The sequence below is a fragment of the Poecilia formosa genome, unplaced genomic scaffold (genome assembly GCF_000485575.1).
Source record: "Poecilia formosa unplaced genomic scaffold, Poecilia_formosa-5.1.2 Scaffold70, whole genome shotgun sequence".
Lineage (NCBI taxonomy): Eukaryota > Metazoa > Chordata > Actinopteri > Cyprinodontiformes > Poeciliidae > Poecilia > Poecilia formosa.
This window is the reverse complement of record NW_006800009.1, coordinates 1,320,361-1,343,859: the sequence shown is the minus strand read 5'-3', so window position 1 is coordinate 1,343,859 and position 23,499 is coordinate 1,320,361. Positions and strand designations below refer to the sequence as shown.

Sequence of the window (23,499 nt, the reverse complement as noted above, 5' to 3'; positions counted from 1 at the left end):
ATATAAGACCCCAGTGGGCTCCTGGCCCCAGAGTCGGACGCTGCTGCCATAATAAGCCAAAACTAACCCTAATGGTTCACCAAACCCTTAACAGAACTGCAGTCTATTTATCATTCCCTTTTTGGACAAGGCCCAAGATAAATCCAATGAAAGATATAAATTAGCAGAAAGTTGACTGACCAGCACCTGGCTGTCTCCTCCAGACTCAAACCTCCGTGTGTCCATGTCCAATGCCTTCCATTTTCTCTCTGAAGCCCTGTAAAAAGCGAGGCGACCCGTTGAAACAAAATTCCCTCCTAACTCTTTATGACTGAGGCTGCATGTGTACGCCGAGGCAGTGGTTTGTGTTTGGTCTTAGAAAAAAAAAATGAACAAAATGTTTCAGCATAGCTCTCTGGCGCGCGCCTCAAGGTTACAACATGCAAAGGAGGATCCATCAGGCATTACGCGCGAACACTTTCTTTTTTGTTGGTTTGTTTTTGTTTTTACCCAAATCTGATCGTTTCGATTCAAGCCCAGTTTGCTCCAAATTACATGAATACATAGTCAAGCAAATAATATTAATTGTATATACAAAATAATATTGTAATTTAATCAAATCTTCTCTTTTTTGTTCTATTCCATCTCCAAATGTGGCTTTTTGTGTGTTTTATACTCCCCCTCTCTCCCCCTCTCATCAATTTGTCGCGTCTTTACCTGAAAGCAGGAACTCCGAGCACCGACCATATAAACACACAAACTTCTCTTTCAGCAGAGCGTCCAATCAGCGGGGGGGCTCTGCGCAGCCCTGCTGTTGTAATTGGGCGGAGATGGTGGGAGCAAAACGCAGCCTTGGCACAGCGTAAACTCACAATCCGTCTCCGTGGATCCTGATAGAAGACGCACCAGATCGCGCAGATTCAAAAGGAGGGTGGGAAACAATTTCAGTTCTACAGTTTTAATTTATATCACTTCAAGGTTATTTAATCTCATGATAAAAGATCGTCTGCTTGGAACGGATCAAAGAGAGAGTTTCTCTCTCTCTCTCTCTCCTCTCTCTCTCTCTCTCTCTGTCTTCTCATCACCTGCACAGTGGATTACGCCCTGCGTGGATTCTGGGACTCAAGAAAGTTATCAAACTCTCGGGAATACACAGGGAAGTAAACTTTATGAAAAGCTGAACAGTTTTTTTCTTCTTCTTTTTTTTTCGTCAAACTGTCTCTGGAGTGTTTGGTGCTTCTTTTTTTTATAGTGCCAAGACTTATTAGAGTATATATTTTTTTTATGGATTAAAGCAAAGTAAAACCAAACCTAAAGGTGAGACACATCTGCAGATTTATGCCTTGGGGGATGGCAGCAGCCACCTCCAGCCCGTATTTGGCCAGCAGCAGGATTTTATCCGGTCCCATCGTGCACTCTGACCGGAGAGGTGCTGGAATGCAGCCGGGCACCACCGCCGTGACCACGGTGTCCGGCGGATACAGAGGGGACCCATCTGTTAAGATGGTGCAGAGTGCAGACTTCATGCATGGAGCCATGGTGGCGAGCAACGGTGGACACATGCTGAGCCATGCCCACCAGTGGGTGACATCGTTGCCTCACGCAGCGGCCGCGGCGGCGGCGGCGGCCGCGGCCGCTGCAGCAGCGGAGACTGGCTCCCCGTGGCCCCCCAGCTCCCAGCCGCAGGAGGTGAAGCGGAACAGGGATGACCTGCACTCGGGCTCCGCTCTGCACCACAGGTCCCCGCATCTGGGAGCTCATCAGACGCACGCGGGAAGCTGGGGAGGAAGCTCCGCGGCGCACATCAGCAGCATCAGCGAGGGGCAGCAGCAGCAGCAGCAACAGCAGCAACAGTCTCTGGTTTACTCCCAGCCGCCAGGATTTACAGTCAACGGGATGCTGAGCTCTCACACCGGGCAGAGCCTCGCTCACTCGGGGCTGCTGCGCGGGGACTCCCCTGAGCTGGACCACCACCACCACCATCACCACCAGAGCCACAACCACCACACGCACCACCACCAGCACCACGGAATGGGCCACGACCCGCAGTCCGACGAGGACACGCCGACGTCGGACGACTTGGAGCATTTCGCCAAACAGTTCAAGCAACGTCGGATCAAGCTGGGCTTCACCCAGGCGGACGTGGGCTTAGCCTTGGGGACGCTGTACGGCAACGTGTTCTCCCAGACCACCATCTGCAGGTTCGAGGCGCTTCAGCTGAGCTTCAAAAACATGTGCAAATTGAAGCCTCTGCTCAACAAATGGCTGGAGGAGGCCGACTCCACGACCGGGAGCCCGACCAGCATCGACAAGATCGCCACGCAGGGGAGGAAGAGGAAGAAGCGCACGTCCATCGAGGTGAGCGTAAAAGGCGCGCTGGAGAGCCATTTCCTCAAGTGTCCCAAGCCGTCCGCGCAGGAGATCAACTCCCTGGCGGACACGCTGCAGCTGGAGAAGGAGGTGGTCCGGGTCTGGTTCTGCAACCGCAGGCAGAAGGAGAAGCGCATGACGCCGCCTGGACTGCCGCGCACCCCGGAGGACGCGTATTCTCAGGTTGGGAGCATCGGTCCGGACACGCCGTCCCCTTCCATAGAGTGCAAGAGGATGTACAGCGACACGTGAAAACAGCCAGGACAAACTGTCCAGGCAAAAAACTGAGAGCAAAGACGGAGGGGAAATGTTTCCTGACTCACCAGAATTTCTGAGGAATTTTTTATATATATATCATAAATCCATCCGCAGTTTTAGTGTTTTTCTGTATGTGTTAATTCCAGAAGCGAGAAAAAAAGAAAAAAGAGAAGAAGTCTACTTTTGTGTTTGTTTGGTATTTATCTGTAATACTGTCTCTGGGACAAAAACATTAACGCTGATCTAGAATCTGCACAAAAGCAAGAATAAAGTACTTTAAATACAAAGTTAGATAAATATGAAGACAAAAAGTAAGACATTTTTTCCTAAATTGTACAAAATACAAGTTTTCTTTGTGATTCTGCAGAATTCCACTCCATCCTGTTAGACCTGAAAGAAAGACATGTGTTTCATTCACTTTGTCCATGAATAGTTTTTGTAAGCCAGCAATAATAATTTAATCACCTCCCGTTCATATTTTGTGTTGTGCATAAGTGGAATTAAGTTGTGACACAAAAATGGCAAAAAAAAAAAAAAAAAGTGTAGATGAACACTCCTTTTATTCAGTAAGAATTTAGCACAAATTCCCAAAACTGTATGTAAGGTCTGCTGTGTGTTCCTGTGTAAAGATTCAGTCTATTTATTTTTCCCTATGTGTCTATTTTCATGGAAGACCAATAATTTAATAAATTTGACATAAAACCATGTTAATACATGAGATGATCATCATTTTGTTCTTACGTTCACATGCTCACATCTCATCAGCGTCATCTTGGCTTTGGTTTTGATCAACTAAGATGTGATCTGTGATTTTTGTGGCCGTTTTAAGGCCTAAAAAAGCCTTTATTGGTTTATACGTTTTGATATTGTGGGGTAACCTACAGATATTTTCACGTAGGTGCAGGAAAATCAACATAAAGTCATTTTATTTAAAATCATCTGCTGGTTTTGTGGGTTAGAAAAAGAGGCAACGAAGGGCCTTTTTTTTAGGACTCCTCGTTTACAGAGGAAGGCTGACGTAGGAAACAGAGGATCTAAGGAAGATCAGCACCCCAAATTTGTTAAAACAAATGGGTTTGCTCTCACACTGAGCACAAATCTGAATAATTTGCCTCATGTTTCTGTTAGAGCCCCTCTGACCCCATCAAGAGTGGCTGAACCGATCACGGATCAGTTAATGAGCCCGTTCGTGGGGTGATAAACCGCACATCAGACCAGCCGGCGTGGCAGCGCTGTGGACTGCAGCTCTGTGGAAATCAGCCAGCGGATGAGGTCGGCTATCCCAGATGGCGGTTCACCTCGGCAGCAGTTGCCAAGGTGACGGCGAGATGGAGTGACACGAGGCAGCAAGCGGATCTTTTGCCACGGATGATGGGTTTGGGGAGATGGGGAGCCGAGTGAGTGAGGGCTGACAAACAGCCTATAATTTCATCTCCTTGTCTCTAAATATCACAATAATCCATGAGGTGATGTTGGACATCTGGGGACATCTGAAGGTAAGGGGGACAAGCTGTAGAAAAAGTCACAGAAGTTATCTGACCCCTTTGCGAGAGGTCAAAGGTTTGCAGCTACTGTAGCTGCTGGGAGGTAAACAACAAACCAGGAAGTTAATGCATCACTTTTAATCACTGTCTGCGCTGGCATGCAAACAAAACACTTCCTTATACACGTGATTTCGATTTTGATTTGTTTTTCTCTTCGGGAGCTGTCGCTCTATACGCTACATAATGAAATCAGTTTCTATACATATATCTTTTACCGCTGGAGTTGCTTGTCGCGTAGATTTGTCAAAACACCCAAGCAGACGGCAGTAACTGTACAAGGTGTTCATTTGTGTGTCCTCGCCGGGCAGCTGGCAGCGTTTCAGGAAAAGTCTGGACAGACTTTGGACAAACTGCAACAAGAAAAACCAACAGCGCTACACTATGAAAACAGAGAGAAAATCAAAGTGGAACAAAAGCTTCAGAAGGTTTTTTTTTTTTTTTTTTCAAAAAAATACAGCAGCAACATTTAAACTATTTGAGAACAGAAAGTATAAAACATTTTCACTGACAATTTTTCAGAAAACGTGACTTTTTCAGGGAAGGTTTCAGAAATATTGCACCCCCCCCAAAAAAAAAACAAACATTAAAGACACAAACACAACAATATATAATTTAATTTAACAGAAATTTAGTTTTTGATGGGAGTTTCACTTTGTGTTAATTTTGTTTTTGCAGACTTAATTGCACTGTTGTTACTGTATTTATGTGATTTTTGGTGACATCATCTAAAGTTTTGTCTTTTTCCAGATGAGTTTCCTCTATTGTATATATATTTTTTTTGCTAACTTTATTTTCTTAATTTTACTGTCATTTCTTTTAGACTGTTTGAACTTTTTTCTAGTACAGTTTTTGATTTGTTTAAAATAGATGCTTTAAATTCTTTGAAATTTTTTTTTTTTCAATTAAGGTTCCTTTTTTGTTTTTTTTTTTTTTTTTTTTTTTTTTGTTTTTGTTTTTTTGTTTTTCTGTGTCTTTTTTTTTTTTTTGTGTTTTTTTTTTTTTTTTTTGTTTGTTTTTTTTTTTTTTCCCCCCGCTTTTCTATTTTTTTTTTTTTGTGTTGTGTTTTAAAAGTTTTTTTTTTTATCACACTGTTTTTGTATGTGTTTTGTTTTTCATATTTTGTTTTTTTTTTTTGTTTTTGTTTTATTAAGCCTGAGTTTCTATCTTCTTTGCTTCTGCTGTATTTCTGTTTCAGGAAGAGAGAATAGTTTTGTTTTTCACAATTTGCAGAAAAAAACTTTTGACGTTTTAGGTTTTAGATGTCTTGCTTTTGCTAATTGAATCACTTTGTTTGCTTTTGCTGCCTTCAGCCAAAATTTTTGCTTAGTATTTTTGGCAACTTTTGTTACTGTTTCTTTTGATTTTGTCCACATTTTGCTACAACATCTTTTAATATTTTTTGTTTTTGGTGACCTGTCCAGGGTGTACCCTGCCTCTTGTACCATGACCTCTTGTGACCCTGTAAGGGTAAACGGGCATAAACAGTGAATGGATGACCTCTTTGTTTTGCATTTCTGACAGTTCTCTTGTACATTTTCTTTTCTGTTACATTTGATAAAACATTTATTTTTCTTCTTCTTTTATGGTTGATTGTTAAATGAGTTATTTTGCCAACATACTTATTAAATCCATTATTGCAACTATATGTTCTTCATGAGACATTAGCAGTCAAACTTAAACTAAAACTCTGATGCAACTTTACGCAACTTGACATTTTCTGTCCCTTTACAGTAAAAAAGATAGTCTGCACATTTTAGCAGCATCCTCGGCCACAGTGCTAATGGTCAACATCTGTCCTTTGCCTTTTAACACAACATCTTCCCTCTTAGCAGCAAGAAGAAAATGGAGGTATAATATACGCTTGCAGGATTGTGTTGTGATCCCCTCAAAGCCTGACGATGCAAAGATAGGAGATAAGTCTGGAATTGGGGGATAAAAAGATGTTTAAAGGGTTTTGTCATCACACGTCGCTCAGTGAATATCAATGCTGGGATTTGAAGAGGACGAGCTGATGATGCTACAGAACATGCAAACTCCTCAATCAACAGAACAGGCTCAGCTCGTACGTATATATATAAAGAAAAAACGCAACGTTCATATGAGGAATCAAAGTTTGTCTGTGTGTGTGTGCTCAGCTCAAAAGTGACATCATTCATCAATAGATTATTGTTTCCTGCGTCTCTGAGCCATGTGGTGATTGCAGTTCCACACCGAGGATGTTATTACCTCCTTGCAGTTGTAACTACTAATGTGATTGCTCATAATTGCTCTTAAAGCCTTGTTCAGAGGTGCTTTACATGAAGCAATTACTGCGAGATTAATCCCCCTCTTTAATAGTTGTTGTTTGTGTCTCACAGTTTGCAGCACAGCCACACATGCAGCTGACTAACACCTGCGCCTGCATCAAAGTAATCATTTAACAGCGGCAAAGCCCCAATCTTACAACTGTTTCAATCCAGTTTGAACATTATCAGTCCCCACTGCTCTGTGTTAATTATTTTTTACAACAGGGAGATATGTTAACCACCACGTCTAGCACTGATTAACACACTGCGGGCTCTGCAGAAAAGAGCAGAAACTCATGAGGTGAGTAATGATTTCCTGGAATCAGAAGATCCTAAAAAGTGCCCCTATTCGGTGCGTGCGAGTGCATTTTAAAGAGTCTGACTTTTCCCTCTTTTTAAAAAAAAAAAAAAAGAACCCTGAACACAAGTCAGTGTCCTCTCCCGTCTGAAGGTTCTGATCAAAAGAGATTTTTCACTTTGCTTGTGTTTGCTTTTTCTTCGTTGATTGATGGAGCAGCTACCAAAGTCTCCCAATCAGGAAGGAATTAAAGCAAACATCTGTGGAACGACGGACGGGGAAATGAATTGTCTTTCCAGCGAGCTTTGTTGTGTGGCTGCCACTGAACGTGACAAGCATGCATGTGCCAGACCGCTGGAGTGGAACTCGTTTGATGGGCATGTTCAGCACATGGGCACGATGCCAATTTAGACAAGCATGCCATTTGAAAGAATATCGGCCTGCATGCTAAGTGACTAAACGTAGCTGTTTCTGTATGAGCGCACCAGATTTCTATTGCAAAAACTAAAATATTTGTGGAAAACCTGTGTATGAGGGGGAGGTTTTGCTCTCTTTTGGCATCTGATTAAAAATCAATAAGATATGAAGGAAAACAGGATGTTTATTTTTTTTATTAATATAGACAGATATTAAATATATATAAGGTAAAAGCATACAGTAATTCAATCAGTACCTGAACATACAGTACAATGCAGAGTAGCTTGACCAAAAGGAAGTTAGCATTAGGGCAATACTGCCACCTTCTGGACATATTTAGCAACGCATGTGAGCTTTATTCATAGTTATGGATAAAACAAAAAGGGAAAAGAACAAGAACAAACCCATCCATTTACCTTCAACAAAAATAAATAAAGCAAAACAATACTCTGACAACACCAAGGGCGATAATAAAATTAATTTGGAACAAGAAAAACAATTTCCCAATTTAAGTGAACAAACACAAATAAATTACCTTTGGAAAAAATAAAACTGGATTTGTTTCTCAGTTATGAAGCTAATCTGGATGAGTCATGTTAACGAGTTACGTAATGAATATGTGATTCATTCAGAACTGAACAATCACCAGAAGGACTTTTTTAAAATGCTGTTTTTTTATTTATTTATTTTTGATTTAATAAATTTAATGGACATTAGAAAAAAAAAATAACACAATTATTCTAACATTCTAGCTACATGCCTGTCTATAAATAACTTAACTTTTCCTCCATATTTGCCCATAGGACAATCACTGTGGCTCTGCTTGCCAGTTGTGTGGCTGTCTAATCTAACCTTTATTGAAAAAGAGAACTATTGACAAAAGAAAATCCAAAGAGGACACAGCAAACATGCAGACAAAGAGGCTCTGGTTAGACGAGATACAGCTGAAAGTTTTGGCTTTGATGCATAATATTTTTCGTGGAGGAAAACACACACATTGCCCATCACCCTGAATGCACCATTGTCTGTGAAACACAGGGATGGCAGCATCTTGAAGTGGGTTGTCTTTTTTCAGGAAGGACAGGCAATCTGTTCAAAATTGTTGGAAGGATGGATGGAAGTGAAAAAGGAAAAATATGATAAAAAAAACAAAACCTGTTAGAAGCTGCAAAGTGTTTGAGTCTGAGCTGGAGGTTCACTGCAGCAGGATAACAACCCTTAACATAAAGTCAGAGCTTTAGCGGAATATTTCGACTCCATATTTTAGCTCTAATTTTTATACAAGTACCAATGAAGCAACGATTAAGGTCTCCAAGCAATAAACATCTTTATTTGAAAAGTACAAATGGATAGAAATACTTTATTGTTTTGTACAGTTCAGCTGGCTAAGTGCAGCCTGGTCAGTGAGGATATCAATAAGCAAATACAACTGGATTATGGCAAAATTTAGCTTGCAGTAAACAGATGTCTCCCAGCACATATCACCTGCCGCACTGGAATTAATACAAAAACTCTCTGAAGTACTTTCCACAGTTTGAGAACCATATGGTCCAGTCAAAGTCCAGACTTCAGTTCTGTGGCAGGACTTTCCGTTCAGATTCAACCTGTCTTAAACTTGATTACGTTAAAAAATAATAAACATGATGACAAAGTCATTATTTTAACTTTATTGAACACACTTGTCGGGAGCAATAGATGCAGCCTGGCGAAGTTGGCCATAAGGAGGAACATCGTGAGGAAGGCCATGTTTCCTGCCTGACTGCTCCTTTAACGCGGAGACCACCTGCTCCTCTGGCGTCAGCAGCGCCCACGGGCGGCACGATGGCTGCACGATCGATCCGGCGGTGAAATGTTGCAATGTGACATCTTCTCATAACAACGCTGGCATGCGCCGGATAAAAGGCTCGGGAACGACTCCGTTTTGCCTTCAAACCTCTTGTATCGGGTAAGTCATTCTGGGGAGCGTTTAAAGAGATTGTGGTTGATTCTCTCTTAAGAGGGCATTTTCTCCGCCGTGACTCCTTCGGTTTCCGTAGAAAAGCGATGGATGCGGACAGCAGCGAAGTAAATCATCTGCGGGAGAAATCCATATTTGTCAAGCTGAGAACACGCTGTACAGCCCGAGTGACGGAGCTGAGTCAAAACACTTCAACAGGGGGAAAATGTTGGGAGCATCCGGTGGGGGCAAAAAATAAATAAATAAAAAAAAAGACTTAAAATCTGTATGAAAATGAAGAAATTCGCGGCTCTGTCTCAGGTTACCCAGCTGTTGTCGCAGCAGGGCTGCTGCCGGTCTGACCACACCTGAAGCCTGTGACCCTACAGCAGATGAGATGTTGCTGTTTATTTGGCTTTTATTCATACGTCTTCTGTCTGCGCAGACTGGCTGATCATGCGTGTTTCTTATTGACAGTTGTGCACAGCGGATGAAAGTGAGGGCTGCTTGTTGCCATGGAACTGCTGATCTTGTTTCCATGGCAACAACCAGCATCACTATGCAGTGACTTGAAAGGAGGATTCCTGATCTACAAAGACGATTTTCTTTTTTTTTTATTACTTTTTTGTTTTCTTTTTTTTTCTTTCTTTTTTTTTTAAATGATAGGATTCTGGTTGATTTGTTAGATTCTGATTTTAATCTACATCTATACAAGACATTACAAATACACTGAAATTAAAAAAAATATAGAAAAATGTAACTTACATCAAATGGAGTATATCAGTGTTGATCTGCTAAATTTTGATGTTTTATGTTTAAAATACTTGAAATAAATGAATTTGCTACCCCAGTAGCTTTATCTCACATTGACCATTTTGAAAACAAAAATAAACTTATACTTTAGTTAAGTGTAGAGAGAGTTTTAAAGGTTTTATATCTTTACCAGAGGTGCCATACATTAGGGAATCTACTCACAGTCCTGGCTAGCTTATATCCATATTTTCAAAGGTTTCATGTCTGGAAACATTTAAACTATTTTGCATTGAAATCTAAAATGTAGCTGGATGACAGTGCAATTAAGAATTCATATAATGTTAGCTTCTATTATGTATATAAGTATCCACATTGCCCCCACTTGAACTTTGTAAATTATTTTGACAATGCCCACCAATATAAAATAATATATTTTCATTACTTCCTGGTATTTCAATCTAAAATAGAACAACAGCAACAACAAAAATTAACGTAAGCCTAATAAGTCAGTTTTGAAATCATTTTAAGTTAGAGTTAACATGATGAGATACTTTAGTTTTGCCAAAAAAATTTAAGCCATCTTCAAGTGTTTTGTGTTGCCAATAAAGAAAATATGGTTTCCTTTTCATATAAAGGCTAAAACAGAACAGAGCCCTGACTACCATGACAGTTAAAGTGTAATAAACGTCTTATCATGCTGAGGGACACCACGCACTCAGGGGTGACTCACATGCCTCCGACTTAATAAAGCTGCATCATCATTATCCAATAAGGCAACGTAGAGGGGAGAGTGGATTAGGATGACAGCTGACTATGCCGTGGGTGGGCTGTAAATGTGTGTATTCCTACTCGTGTGAAACTCTGATGATGACCGCTTGGCAGTTAATCATCAACTTCTGTGGACTAAGCTCGGCGACACATTTCTCTCCTGTTTTGCAGGCCTGTAAGCAGCGGGTAACAGCAGTGTTGAATCGTCAATGCTTTCCTCAGTGAATATTTTTGAAGCGTTTCCACTGACATGAAATTCACACCAGATGTTGGTGGCGACACAAGTGATCCAGATATACAAAATTTGCCCTCAAATGAATGTACATGTAAAAAAAAAAAAAAAAAAAAAAAAAAAAGGACATATGGAGTAATTGAACACATGAAAGCCTTTTATTGGTAACAAAAACCTCAAGACATCTTTATGGAGAAACTAGTCACAAGCATCACAAGAAATTATTTTTGATCCATTCTTCCACAAACTGTCCTCAGATCAGGAAGCTTCTCAGGATCCTTTCTATCAACTTTGATCTTCGGTTCTTTGCACAGATTGTTAAACGTCCGGCACAAATGCAAACCGAGTTAGAGATAGCCGCTAAACCTAAACTAAAAAAGATCAAGAGAGCAGTGATCAGAGAAGCAGCCAGTAGATCGATTGTAATTCTGGAGGAGCAACAGAGATCCACAGCTCAGGTGGGAAGGGCTGAAAAACAATGAAGAACTGTTGCTCCACATGGAAATGTGGACGGATAAAATCCTTTCTTAAAAAGAGAAAGCCATAAGTAGTCTCCTTTGTTGTTCACCCTAAGCCATTTAGAGGTCACAGCTAACATCGACAAGATCAAAACTGAACATACATGCAAAATGCTGTCTATGGTGCATCAGTGAAACATAGTGGTAGCAGCATCATGCTGAGTGGATTATTTAATTTAGAAGATAAAAAGAAGCTAGTTAGAGTTGTATAAGGACACTGATGGAGCTATTCCATTTACTAATTAGCTTATCTCTGATGGCAGATAGTTGAGCTGGATTTTATTCACGGGTACCACAGAATAAGGGGATGAATAAAATTTTTAAACTTTTTATTTGCAAAACTGCTTTCATCTCTTTTCTTTCCTCAAAAGTCTGCAGTTGTATGAGATCAAATCTAAAAATACTAACGTACTTGAGAAAAACACTGCACTCGCTTTATAAAATCACAAATTGTTTTTATTCTTGTCTTCCCGCTCCAGGTTTTGCCAGGAACCTCACTTGGTAAACTGTTCAGAGTGACAACCTCCAGCCAGCTATGTTCTTCTTTCCCTGCGTTGATCGTGCCTGATGAAAGCTGCTATGGCTTTTTGCAACGAAAGCCTGCTGGACGACTGTGACCTCTTGGAGCCAGATGCGGAGGAACCAGCAGAAACTCTCCCGCCGGAAGCGTCGCCTCCTCTCATATCGGTCACTCTCCGGGTGACACTGGCGGCCATTATGATCTTCATGATAACCATCGGCTTCCTCGGCAATGCAATTGTTTGTCTGATCGTCTACCAGAAGCCCGCCATGCGCTCAGCTATCAATCTCCTGCTGGCCACATTGGCCTTCTCTGACATAATGCTCTCGCTGCTCTGCATGCCCTTCACCGCTGTCACCGTGGCTACCGCCGACTGGAGCTTCGGGAGCGGCTTCTGCCGGGCCTCCATCATGCTGTACTGGCTGTTCGTTCTGGAAGGGGTGTCCATCCTCCTCATCATCAGCGTGGACCGGTTTCTCATCATCGTGCAACGGCAGGACAAGCTGACCCCACACAGGGCCAAAGTGCTGATAGCAGGCTCCTGGGTGCTGAGCCTGTGCGTGTCGCTGCCGTCCGTGGTCGGGTGGAGGACAGGTGCAGCGGGGATCGGGGGCACCTGGGCGCCGCAGTGCGTGCTGGGGTACAGCGAGTCGATGGCAGACCGGGGGTACACGGTGCTCCTGGCTGTGGCCGTGTTCTTTGTACCGTTTGCTGTCATGCTGTACTCGTACATGTGCATCCTGAACACGGTGCGCCGCAACACCCTGCGCATCCACAACCACACCAGCGAGCGCTCCTGTCTGCCCGCCCTCAACCAGGTCAGCAAGATGAGGCTCACCGGGCTGCAGCGGCCGCCTCACATCAAGGTGGACATGAGCTTCAAGACTCGAGCCTTCACCACCATCCTCATCCTCTTCGTGGGTTTCTCCGTGTGCTGGCTGCCCCACACCGTGGTCAGCCTGCTGGCCGTGTTCAGCCGGCAGTTCTACTACAGCCCCATCTTCTACCCGGTGAGCATCGGCGCGCTGTGGCTCAGCTACCTGAAGACGGTGTTCAACCCCGTCATCTACTGCTGGAGGATCCGCAAGTTCAGGGAGGCCTGTCAGGAGTTCATCCCCAAAAGCTGCAGGCTGTGTCCCCGAATGCCAGGCAGGAGCCACAGGAGAGTGAGGCCCAGCAACATTTATGTGTGCAGCGAGACTCAGTCTGCGGTGTGAAGCAGCGACTGACCCTCCGGCTAGATGTTTTCATGTTTTAAATGCTCCCCCAAAACAGGAAGTATGGTTTAAAGCAATATACCACCAAGCATTGCTTCAATAATGAACGCTCCATCTAAACATAATCTCTTGAACTTTTTCACATTTGTTTTGTTTGCAACCATAAAAACTTCATGTGCATACTCCAACACAAAGTAGCACATACATCGGAGGACGACGTTTGTTCCCCATCATTTTATGTAAGCTAACTTTAAGCAAAGTCTCATACCTGGAGAAGGTATGCAAACATTTATTCTTAAGTCTCGATACATATTTTCAAGTTGAGATAAATCTGCACTTTGACTGGGCCATTCTAAGATATTATTTTATTTTATTTTTTCCCTAAACCAGGGTTACTCTAATCCAATCTGCCCCATTTCTAACACCTGAATAAAATGACTCATATTCATCTTTTAGCTCTGCAGAGACCTGGTAGAGGGTCATTAATGTGATTCAGGTGTGTGAAAACATGGATGCATCTAAAAGCTGCAGGATGGGAGATCTAGAGGGGTGGAATATGGCACCTCTGATCTAAACCATTCTGTTGTAGCTCTGTCTGTGTGTTTAGGGTTGCTGTCCTGCTGGAAGGAAAAGCTTCACCTTGAGTCATTACAGCCTCTATCTGGTTTTCTTCCAGGATGGTCTTTTATTTAACTCCATCTCCCTGCTGAAAACAAAAACCTTTCCACAACAGAATGCTGCCACTACCATGTTTTACAATGGGGTGAAAGTGTATAGAATGTAAAATACCTTCTTATGTCTTGATAAGATCGAGGTTGTACTACACTCCATTTGCTTTTAAGATGATGGATTATGGTAGGGGTGTCCAAAGTTGGTCCTCGAGGGCCGGCATCCTGCATGTTTTAGTTCTCTCCATGGCTTAACGCACCTGGATCAAATAATGGCTCATTAGAGGCCTAATGAAAACACTGACATGCTGAAAAGGTTGTTGCTACCACCAGGGAGAGAACTGAAACATGCAGGATGCCGGCCCTCGAGGACTGACTTTGGGCACCCCTGGATTATGGAGTTCTCAATGAGATCCTGAAAGCTTTGGGTATTTTTGTATAGCCTATCTCACCTCATTTATTCACTTTTCATTTTATCTTTAAAACTATGTATCATTTTCCTTCCATTACACAATTATGTGCTACTTTGTGTTGGCCTAACACATTAAATCTCAATAAAACATGTACAAGTTCGGGGTTGTAACATTGGTGTGAACAGTCTTATATGGCACTGAGCCAGTGTGTCCTTTCCGTGCACAAAAAGGTAAAAAATGAAATACAAGAAAAACATCATATGTCCTGCAAACATCATGTGCAGTATATTGTCTACTGTTTGTTTCCATAAGTAAATAGATGCTTAGTTTGCAGATTATTACAGAAGTTCCACCTGTTTTACATCTTCCCTTGTGAGCTACTGGTTTGACCTGTCTGCTGCACGCTGTAACCTGTTGTCCTGAAACAAATCATTGTGGGAAAAAAAATACTTTTGTTGTCAGATGTGTAAAAGTGAGGGGGTTACAGACAAATCAGACAGTATAAATGTTCAGTAAGCTATTAAAAAAAAAAAAAAACTAACCAAAACCAAGAAGTGCAGAATTTTGTAACATCAAACTGTTGTTTTGTCAGTTGTAAATGTTTGTTGAGTTTAATTTCTAATTTTTTGAAAGGCAAAGCTAGGTTATTAAAGATTTCTTTTGTATGAAGTTCCACTAAGTGTGTGTGTTTTTCCTGAAATAGGAAAAAATATATACTCTAGGCCTCCGTATATCTATCTATCTGCTCATCCATCCTCTGTGGCTGCTTGACCTGCAGGGAGCTAGTGCCTTTCTTGAATGATCCTTTCCTATTCGAGAGTTTCGTTTATCATGAAATGTCATAATTTACCAAGAAACTAAGAAAGAAAACAGCCTTCTGAAAGACACAGCAGAAAGAGCCTGTTGTGTCCAGCAGGCGGCAGTGCAGGATTGCAAAAGAGAAGCTATCGTCGATAATTCCTCAAAGAAGAAGAGTAGCAACAATGGCTGCTGCCACAGGACAAAATAAACAGAGTGTTTCGACCTCAGATGCGGACCTCTTACTTCACCCTGAGCTCCTATCTCAAGATTTTATACAGCTAATTTTAAAGGAGGTGAGTTAAATGTTGAAGAGGGTTGCGGAAGTAATCATTTAATTGTGGAAAAAACGAAGAATGTTGAAATTTTAGCTTGTCAGCTAAACAGTAGAGCTGTTTTTCGCTCTCTCAGTGCGTGTTGTGTGAATTTTATGTTGGATTCAGAGGTTTTCTTTGTTCTGAACCAGAGAAATGTCAGTACCAGAGCCTGTGAAGACAGGGACCGGCTCACAGAGCTCTACCTGCGGCATGTCATCCCGCTGCCGCAGAGGACTTTACCCGACAACCGCTGGGGACGGACGATGCAGAAGAGCCGGGGGAGACAGACAGCCGCTGGGCACAGGTCAGAAAGGTCAAGGTTCACTCTTCAGGCAGCAGAACATTGATGGATTTTATCTGAAGGATACATTTCTTGCTGTCGGTTAGGCTACTTTTTCTATATTTATCCCAAGGAACTCTTTCACATTGTCCCACGTGTCATTTATCACCACAAAATAAAATAAAATAAAAAACACATAAAGTGGAAAAAAATAAATAAAATATCGATTTTAGACAAAGCTAAGTATTAAGAAGTTGCATTTTTTAAATTTCTTTGTAAGCCTCTATGATATCAAAAAACACACACATCTTAAGGATTTTAGATGAGCATTTTCCAAATCATTCTTTATTTTTATATTATTATTGTTACATAAAGATGTAACCTTATGAAGTAAAATCTACATAAAGAGAGTACAATACATGATTGTTTTTGACAACAATCTGTTCTACATCATACTAAGTCTCCTGCCAAGCTATTGCTGACAGTATCTTTCAAATACCTTCCAGATCAACTTGTCTCTTTTAAATATTGATTTATTGTTGATCTTCTGAAATATTTTGAGAGGCCACATGTTTCCCTCAAGATTTATTGTATTTAGTAAGGCTGTTTATTCTTTGCATTTGTTTTCAGGCACAGTCCTTATACCAGCCGTTCATCAATAAATTCACATCTTATGGATGATTCTTACTCAGCTTTGCAGCTGATAATTTATTTATTTTCTATCATCTTCTCATCTGGTGTAGTTCTTGGAAGCATGTTTTGTTTTTGGGGTTTTTTTTTAATGGTTTTCTTGGTTTTTAGTGGCCTTTATTTGAGAGTGGTCAGACATGAAAGTGGGTAATGAGAGAAGGGAAAGACATGCATGAAAGGGCATCAGGCCAGGACTCGAACCTATGGCTGCATCAAGGCCTCCATACATGGGTCGCTATTTAGCCCTGCACCACCATAGCACCCCTGGAAACATGGTTTTGAGACATCATAATTTAACAAAATCAAATTATATTTTAGTATCAGATGTGTCACTTGTGTCAGACTGGATTAACTGTAGTAGATATACATTTGCAGAGTTGGAAAATCCCTCCTGGGAACTGAGGTTGATCACAAGAAATTATCCACCATAAATGTAAGAAATAGTAAAACAATTTAAAATTAAAAATTAAAACAGCTCTGACCTTCTAGGAATTTACTCATTCCTTTGCAGATGTGTCTATCTTTGACTGAGCATCTGAACATCTGTTGGATATTTTTGTCGTGTTTCTAGCTCCTGTAACGACCAACACAGGAAGAGACCTCTCATTGTGTTTGACGGGAAGTCCTCTCAGTCGGGCCCGCTGAAAGTGAAGAAACCCGAGGGCACGAAAGGCTCCGCCGGAGTCACAGACAGACTGAAACCTCCTCCTGCTGCAAACCTTCCTAACCCCATCCGTAAACTCTCAGGCACTTCATCGTCGTCTTCCTCGTCCACACATCGCAGCTCTGAAACCGCAAACCTCAAACGGGACGCAGGCGACTCGGTAGGAAGTTACTCTGATCGACTGGAAATCCTTCAAATCAGTTCATGATATTGTACTGTAACAGCTCGAGGAGTTTTCCCGAAAAGAAAATGGAACAAATATTGTTTTTAAAAGACTATAACAACTACTAAGTGTTATGATTCATTTTCTCTTGTTTTTTCAGGGTGCTCTAAAATCTGCAGAGGTGAAGAAAAAGATCCAACACATAACGTGGCCATGACACCTGACCCAGCATGGCAGCTCAGACTCATCCGTAAATCTCTCCCCATCATCTCTTTTACCTCTCACAGCCTAACCTCTCACCATTACAGTTTTCCAACTAAAAGACGTAAGGAGCGTTTTCTTGTTTTAGACGTACACAAGGACCCCTTTAATATTCTTATTTATGGTGGACAGAGACACTCAGGAGATCAACCCTGCATGTCGAAGTCAGGATCTTCCTGGTTGCTTTTTGCAGCCTCAAGTGCCCTTTTTGTCCTCATAGCCAGCATCTCCCATCTTGTTTTTTTATTTTTTTTTATTTTTTATTTAATAACAATGACTGTTGATGCTTTCATGTACAGTATTTGATGAAAATGTGATTTTCCTGGTTCATAAGAACTACAGAAGAATCCTACACTTTGATACGGATAGACATATTGATGCACCAGTGAGACAGACTTGTTTCCCTAATCACCACATTGTATAGAAGTTGAATCGGTGTCATTTGGTAACCAATGGATGCTTTTCAGTTTTTGCTGTAATTCCAGTAAGGTCAAGGTTTTATTTAGTAATATTTCTAAAATCCGTAACAGATCATGCTCAAGGTTTAAAGAGGCATCGAGTGGAAGGTTTAGGAAAACTATGACTACTTTTGTATATTGAACGTGAACCGACCCGAGCTCAGATCCCTGTAATGCTGTATTTACTGGTTAGGATAATTTCCCTTTGCAGCTGATGTCTTTGATGTAGACAAAGTTCATTACAAACACACAGGAAAAAAAAATGTTTTCAGCATTTGTAGAAACAGTTTTTTAAAATAAATTCTCAACACACCTCTTTTGTTGCCTTAAGTCTTGGAGGAAAGTTTGTTGGTTTTGTCTCAATTATTTCATTAACATTTATTGTAAAATTTACAGTACATGACGTACTGTTATATTATGAAATCAAATATTATTGTCAAAGCCCTTTAATTTCTTTATAAGTCATTTTGTTTGCACATTCTAAAAGGCTACAAAAATTAATTGCTAATTACCGGTAGCTTGGAAGTTCTCATCATATCAACTTTTTATCAGTCCTAGGAAACTACTTGATAATTACTACTTTTCAATAAATGCTTTCAAGGACTAATAGACTACTTACGTTTTATCTAAAGCTCCTCCAGAGAGTTTATTTTTACTCATCTTTTTAATGCTTTTTAGTAGTGAGCAAACATGTATTTCGTTCAATATGGCCTTATTAGGGTTGTAGCACAATGCGAATAGTATTTCTTGCCTGAATCGTTGCTTCAAGTCTTTTGCAGTGTGTCTCCGCCAGGTTTACACATCCGTCTTGCAACTTACACTTTCAAATGTTGCCACAGATTTTCAAATTGATTTAGGTTTGGACTTTCACTTGGTCATTTTAACACATTAATATGCTTTGATCTAAATCACTCCATTGTAGGCCAAAAAGTTGTTGTTTTTTCCCCCCTCCCATCTTCCAAATGTTTGCTGAATCAGCTGCATGATTTGCTGCTTAATTTAAACGTGATTTCTGTTGGATTTCTCCTTGTTACTCTTCCATGAAGGCCAGATTTGTTGAGCGCTTGACTAATAATATATCTTGACAGATTCTCCCAGCTGAGCCGTGGATCTCTGCAGCTCCTCCAGAGCTGCTTTGAGCCTCTTGACTGTTTACTTGAGCTATCATTGTAGACAAGAAGCCATACTCTTTCATTTTATTATGATTAGGAAGTGGTGGTTTAAACATTGGCTCTGAAATGTTTTGAGCTTGGGATACAATTTTCTCAAAGCATTTCCACATAAAATCCCAGTAATATGCATTTGTGGATGAACTATGACAAAATCTGAAAAATTTCAAGGTGAAACAAATTTACAATTCAGTTTTCATTTTATTCATTTTGTTTATTTTATTTTTTTATTTTATTTTTGACTTAAACATCTGTCTTTCATTCTGCCGAGAAAATATAAGGGGGAGCGTAGTTGAAATTCTGCATTTGAGAAAACTTGGCATTCTCAAAGATGTCGATAGGAAAACGTTGATACACCTCCATCGGGTTTGACTGCTCACAAAATGCTGATCACGCTACACTTCATGGCTGAAAGTTTAAATTAATGCTGTTGCTTTATTTAGTATGCAACCCTTTACATTCATGCCTACAGCTACTTTATTAGTAAATACATTTTCATCTTGAAGGAACTTGCAGGTAACTTTGAATAAGCTTCATGAAGTCAAAGAACACAATTAGTGTGCAATCCGGAGCTAAAAACAATGTACAATCATAGTTACGCTAAAGATGCTATACTTTATTGTCTAATATTACTTATTCAATATCTGCCATTTGTTAGTTGTATTGTTATGCCTCAGGCTGAGTTAGATGTCTTTGCCACACTCTGGGCACAGGATATCATCCCGTTCGGTCAGGAAGCCACGGCCAACCAGGGACACGGAGCACTTCTTGCAGTTGAAGCAGTCGTTGTGCCACTGGCGCTCCTCGAAGGAGATGTATTTGCTTCCTCCGAGACCTGAAGGAAAAAACATCAAGTCTACCATCAGGAAACTTGAGAAAAGCGGTTGTGGATCCAGTTAGCGCGAGGATTGTTTGATTACCACTAATCGGGGTGATGCAGGAGGCACACTTCTTGGCATAAAGGTTGCAGAAGCAGTTCAGACAGTAGGCAAAGTCATCTCTGGAGGTGAACCTCTGGCCGGACAGCTGCTGCTTGCAGCTGGTGCAGAGGAAGCAGTCCTTATGCCAGGGCTGGTCACGGTAGGTCACCCCACCGGTAGTGATGGGCTAATCAGAATGAGCGTCATCTTATTGCCCTTTCGTGTTTCATAAATACACATAGACGTGCTTGAAGTCCTACCTTCTTACAGTGCACACACTGCATGGCAAACTGCTTCTCGTAGCAGGGCACACAGAAGTTCTGGTTCTCCTTCGGGATGAAACTCTTGGTGCCGATTGGCTGCTGGCATCGCTTGCAGGTGAAGCAGGTCTCATGCCAGCTGTTGCCCTTGTGCTCCATCTTCCTGGAGCCTTAAGGAAATTGAGATGGAAGAGGCAACAGGAAGTCAAAGAGATGGAAAAAGAAGCAGTGCTGAGAGAGAATTATAGGAATAGGCAGCTTTGAATCCTAATAGAGTAATTGGGTAGTCGGTTCATTTTGGATAAGACTGGTTGCATTGTGAATGGTGTAATTAAATTTAAATTTTAATTAAATTTAACCAGAGTTAAATTGGCACTAAGCAGTTGGAGTTCATCTTGTACCTCTATGCACCACAAAGTTAATTTCCTTCATTTATGGTTTAAAATTTTTGGCTTTCTGCTGTAGGTGGCCAAATAAGAGTATTTCAGCTACACTGGAGGAAGGCAGAACCTTGGCTATTCCTTAAGTTGTTTGCAGTTGTATAATTTTAATAGAAAGAGGTGTTGTATGGAGCCGTTTTGGACAGTGCAAGCAGTACTCAACTTGCAGAAATAAGAGCTCACCTACGGCAGAAGATATGCTAGAAATGCCGCTGTTCACACCAACCCACCTGCCCTTCAGGAAGCGTCCCCCTGACTTGCCTGCCTTTGGTCACTCTTCGAAGGAAAATCTAAAAATCTTTGCATGGTGTATTTGCTTTCCTTTTTACCTGGCATGATGGTTTTCTTGCACTCATGGCACTTGGAGGAATACTCATTGGAGTAGCACTCGGTGCAAAGAAGCTGCTCATCCTTGGTGGAGAATGGCTTGTCCACCAGGGAGCGCTTGCACTGGAAGCACTTGAAGCAGTCCTCGTGCCAGTGACGGTCCTTGTAGGACAGATCCTGCAAGGAATGTCAGATAGTTGTTGCCAAGCTGACACAGTCTCATCTTGCACATGTCTGTACTGTTTCTTTTTCAATTCAGACACTTACCCTGGTGTTGCAGCCGATGGGTTTCTTGCACTCTTCACAAGTGTTGGAGTACAGGCTCTCGTAACATTTCACACAGTAGGGATTGTCCTCTCGAAGAACGTACTTTTTCCCAAACAGGGACTCCTTGCAGTAGTGGCAGTCGTAGCGCTCGGTCATTTTGACCAAGAGTCACTCACCTGGGAATCGAAAGACTGCAGGCTTTATTTGTGTGTAAGACCTTTCCAAAGGGGAAAAAAAAGGAAAACAGTTTTCTCTCTAATCTTTCCTACCAGATTTCACTTTGTTCTGTGCATCAGGAGCAGAGAGTGGCCGGTTGTGGAGATATAAATAACTCCCATCAGCCCTGCTTAGAGACAGTCAACACTTGCCCTCCCTGCATACCAACGCCCACTATGCAAGTGTGTACTGACCCATCCAGGGCCTCACTTCCAACTGTCAGGCTCAGATCCCTGTTTCCCTGGTCATTGTGAGCGGCACTCGTAGTAATGACTATTAAAAAATGAGCAGCTGCTCGGGGTCTACCTAGTACTGCGATACTACATATTTTTCTTACAAGTCCAGTTGGTTTTGTCTGTTCTTCATGTCTGGCTCATAGTTTTAAAATGAGACCTGTGACCGACTAGGGGCAGGGGGGTATCCTCTTGGAACTGAGGAGGCAATACCATTTTTTGAGTGGACAAAACCAAGACTTTTAATCCAGTCCGTGCCTCTCCGTTACAAACGCAGTCGACCCCTCCCACATTCCCTCATTGTCTGCTGCTCCCACCATGACTCACCTAGCTTATATAAGGATTTATCTGACTCCTAAAAATACGGAAAGATAATCTGAACGGCCACAAATAAGACCTGCAGCTATTTGGACGTGCCATGCAGCTGTTTTGTCAAGTTCTGGGGTCCGCTTTGATGCCCATCCATCTGGGAGACCGACTGCAAGGAATTTAACCTCCAGTGAGCTTTTGCCTCTAAAGAAAAGGTGACCTCTTTTAAAAACGTCTTTATATCTGAAATAAAATTTCCAATTTCCCAGAGAAAGAAATGAAATAAAAAAAAGGTCATTTGCTGCGTTTTTTTTCTCTTCAAGCTTCCAGATGTTTTATTGATGTTGATAGTTGGTTTTAAAGTTGCGTTAAATATTGCAACGACTTGTACATACTCTGATTGAGATGCTTCAACTATTTTCCGGGATCAGGTGCTTTTCCAAAGCAACAAATCACGAGGGCATTCCTTTTCAATTAAACACAGTCTGACATCAGCGCATAAATTACAGCCTTTAAAGTGGATAATGGAGTTAAAACAACTTAGGCCTTAATTTGTACGGGTTGACTTTAAATTTATGCTCAACCCATAATGCAACTCAACTAAACAAGTACATGTTAACTGCACGATACTCACTAGCTTTAATGCTGAAGCCAAACATCAGATGTCCCTGTAATAGGGATGCATCAAAGGATGCTGTGATGCTCATCATCCAAGAGGAACTCTTGGACTCTTGGATGAGGAGACAGGAGGAAAAGGCCTAAACTAGCTCTATAAAATGCAATTAGCAGATTTTCAAAGTGATTATTTTGCACAGAAATATGGAGAGGAAAGTGGAGGGAGGGATGAAGACGAGGTAAAGAGTTAGGGATCTTGTGCAGCTGGAAAACAGGAGCACATGGATGGGTGGGAAAAGGGAGGCACACACATGAGGATGCCGACGAGCAGCACGGCCTCAGAGAGGAGGACATGGCGAATGAAGACCAGTGAAGAAGAAGAGAAGGATGGACAGGTGAGTGGATGGATGAGTAGAGGAGCTGAGTTTGGCTCTTACCTTCCTGTGTGAGGAGTGTGTGTCTGTGCTGAGTCTGGGGTAGACTGAGGGAGGAAGCTCCGGGCGCGCTGTAGTTACTCCTGATTACGTTAGCCGACCCATCACAGGCTAATTGGAAATGAGGGAGGGGTAGACCGGGAGTGCAGCATGGGGGCAGGGTCTTTCTTTTTTTTTCTTTCTTTTTATTTTTTTTTTGAGATGATCTATAAATACAGCAGCACCTCTGAGAGATAACTCTCGAGGCCCCTTTTCATGTCCACACTCAGGCACCAGCACGACCACGCAGCCTTTTAAGGTCACTCAGTTGTTCTTCTCAGTCTCTCTCTCACGCACTCACTGGAGGTTCACTCAGTCAAAACTTCCTTGGATCATAAAGTAATACACTTGCCAGGGCTTTTCCCCGCTGACCTGTTGTGTTTTACGTACATGACTGCAATGATGTCACAGATTAGAGAGGATTTCCTATGCTCAGATGTCTCATCTGTCCCCACGTCTTCTC

At 41.7% G+C, this 23,499-nt stretch overlaps 4 protein-coding genes across 6 annotated transcripts; 3 read left to right on the top strand and 1 right to left on the bottom strand.

The window, feature by feature from the left end:
- Window positions 1–709: 709 nt before the first annotated feature.
- Window positions 710–3,322, top strand: pou3f3a (POU class 3 homeobox 3a). The gene has a single exon (XM_007555455.2). It carries the CDS (start codon window positions 1,318–1,320, stop codon window positions 2,599–2,601), a length of 1,284 nt encoding a protein of 427 aa, XP_007555517.1. The 5' UTR covers window positions 710–1,317; the 3' UTR covers window positions 2,602–3,322.
- A 4,725-nt stretch (window positions 3,323–8,047) lies between these two features.
- gpr45 (G protein-coupled receptor 45) lies at window positions 8,048–13,808 on the top strand. The gene is made up of 2 exons (XM_007555454.2): window positions 8,048–9,096; window positions 11,838–13,808. The coding sequence occupies exon 2, from the start codon at window positions 11,926–11,928 to the stop codon at window positions 13,093–13,095; it is 1,170 nt and encodes a 389-aa protein (XP_007555516.1). The 5' UTR covers window positions 8,048–9,096; window positions 11,838–11,925; the 3' UTR covers window positions 13,096–13,808.
- A 1,134-nt stretch (window positions 13,809–14,942) lies between these two features.
- Window positions 14,943–18,150, top strand: cunh2orf49 (chromosome unknown C2orf49 homolog). Of its 2 annotated transcripts, none has more exons than XM_007555453.2 (4): window positions 14,943–15,270; window positions 15,441–15,595; window positions 16,833–17,085; window positions 17,249–18,150. In XM_007555453.2, the coding sequence occupies exons 1-4, from the start codon at window positions 15,160–15,162 to the stop codon at window positions 17,303–17,305; spliced, it is 576 nt and encodes a 191-aa protein (XP_007555515.1). In that variant the 5' UTR covers window positions 14,943–15,159; the 3' UTR covers window positions 17,306–18,150. The 2 variants fall into 2 exon arrangements, with proteins under 2 accessions (XP_007555515.1, XP_016528611.1); XM_016673125.1 differs by having other exon boundaries at window positions 15,178–15,270; window positions 15,386–15,595.
- A 1,285-nt stretch (window positions 18,151–19,435) lies between these two features.
- On the bottom strand, window positions 19,436–23,150 carry fhl2a (four and a half LIM domains 2a). Of its 2 annotated transcripts, none has more exons than XM_007555450.2 (6): window positions 23,001–23,150; window positions 21,191–21,366; window positions 20,926–21,100; window positions 20,157–20,326; window positions 19,897–20,083; window positions 19,436–19,811 (listed from the first exon to the last, which is right to left on the bottom strand). In XM_007555450.2, the coding sequence occupies exons 2-6, from the start codon at window positions 21,344–21,346 to the stop codon at window positions 19,660–19,662; spliced, it is 840 nt and encodes a 279-aa protein (XP_007555512.1). In that variant the 5' UTR covers window positions 21,347–21,366; window positions 23,001–23,150; the 3' UTR covers window positions 19,436–19,659. The 2 variants fall into 2 exon arrangements, with proteins under 2 accessions (XP_007555512.1, XP_007555514.1); XM_007555452.2 differs by lacking the exon at window positions 23,001–23,150 and adding an exon at window positions 21,460–21,854.
- Window positions 23,151–23,499: the final 349 nt, after the last annotated feature.

Bases quoted from the DNA above. Each gene is read 5' to 3' on its own strand.
- fhl2a (XM_007555450.2), bottom strand. From the start codon at position 21,346: ATGACCGAGCGCTACGACTGCCACTACTGCAAGGAGTCCCTGTTTGGG. The intron at 20,327-20,925 runs GTAAAAAGGAAA...AATTTCCTTAAG, and splicing joins CAAGAAAACCATCATGCCAG to GCTCCAGGAAGATGGAGCAC. The intron at 19,812-19,896 runs GTAATCAAACAA...TTTTTCCTTCAG, and splicing joins CTGCATCACCCCGATTAGTG to GTCTCGGAGGAAGCAAATAC.
- cunh2orf49 (XM_007555453.2), top strand. From the start codon at position 15,160: ATGGCTGCTGCCACAGGACAAAATAAACAGAGTGTTTCGACCTCAGAT. The intron at 15,271-15,440 runs GTGAGTTAAATG...GTTCTGAACCAG, and splicing joins TACAGCTAATTTTAAAGGAG to AGAAATGTCAGTACCAGAGC. The intron at 15,596-16,832 runs GTCAGAAAGGTC...TCGTGTTTCTAG, and splicing joins CAGACAGCCGCTGGGCACAG to CTCCTGTAACGACCAACACA.
- pou3f3a (XM_007555455.2), top strand. From the start codon at position 1,318: ATGCCTTGGGGGATGGCAGCAGCCACCTCCAGCCCGTATTTGGCCAGC.
- gpr45 (XM_007555454.2), top strand. From the start codon at position 11,926: ATGAAAGCTGCTATGGCTTTTTGCAACGAAAGCCTGCTGGACGACTGT.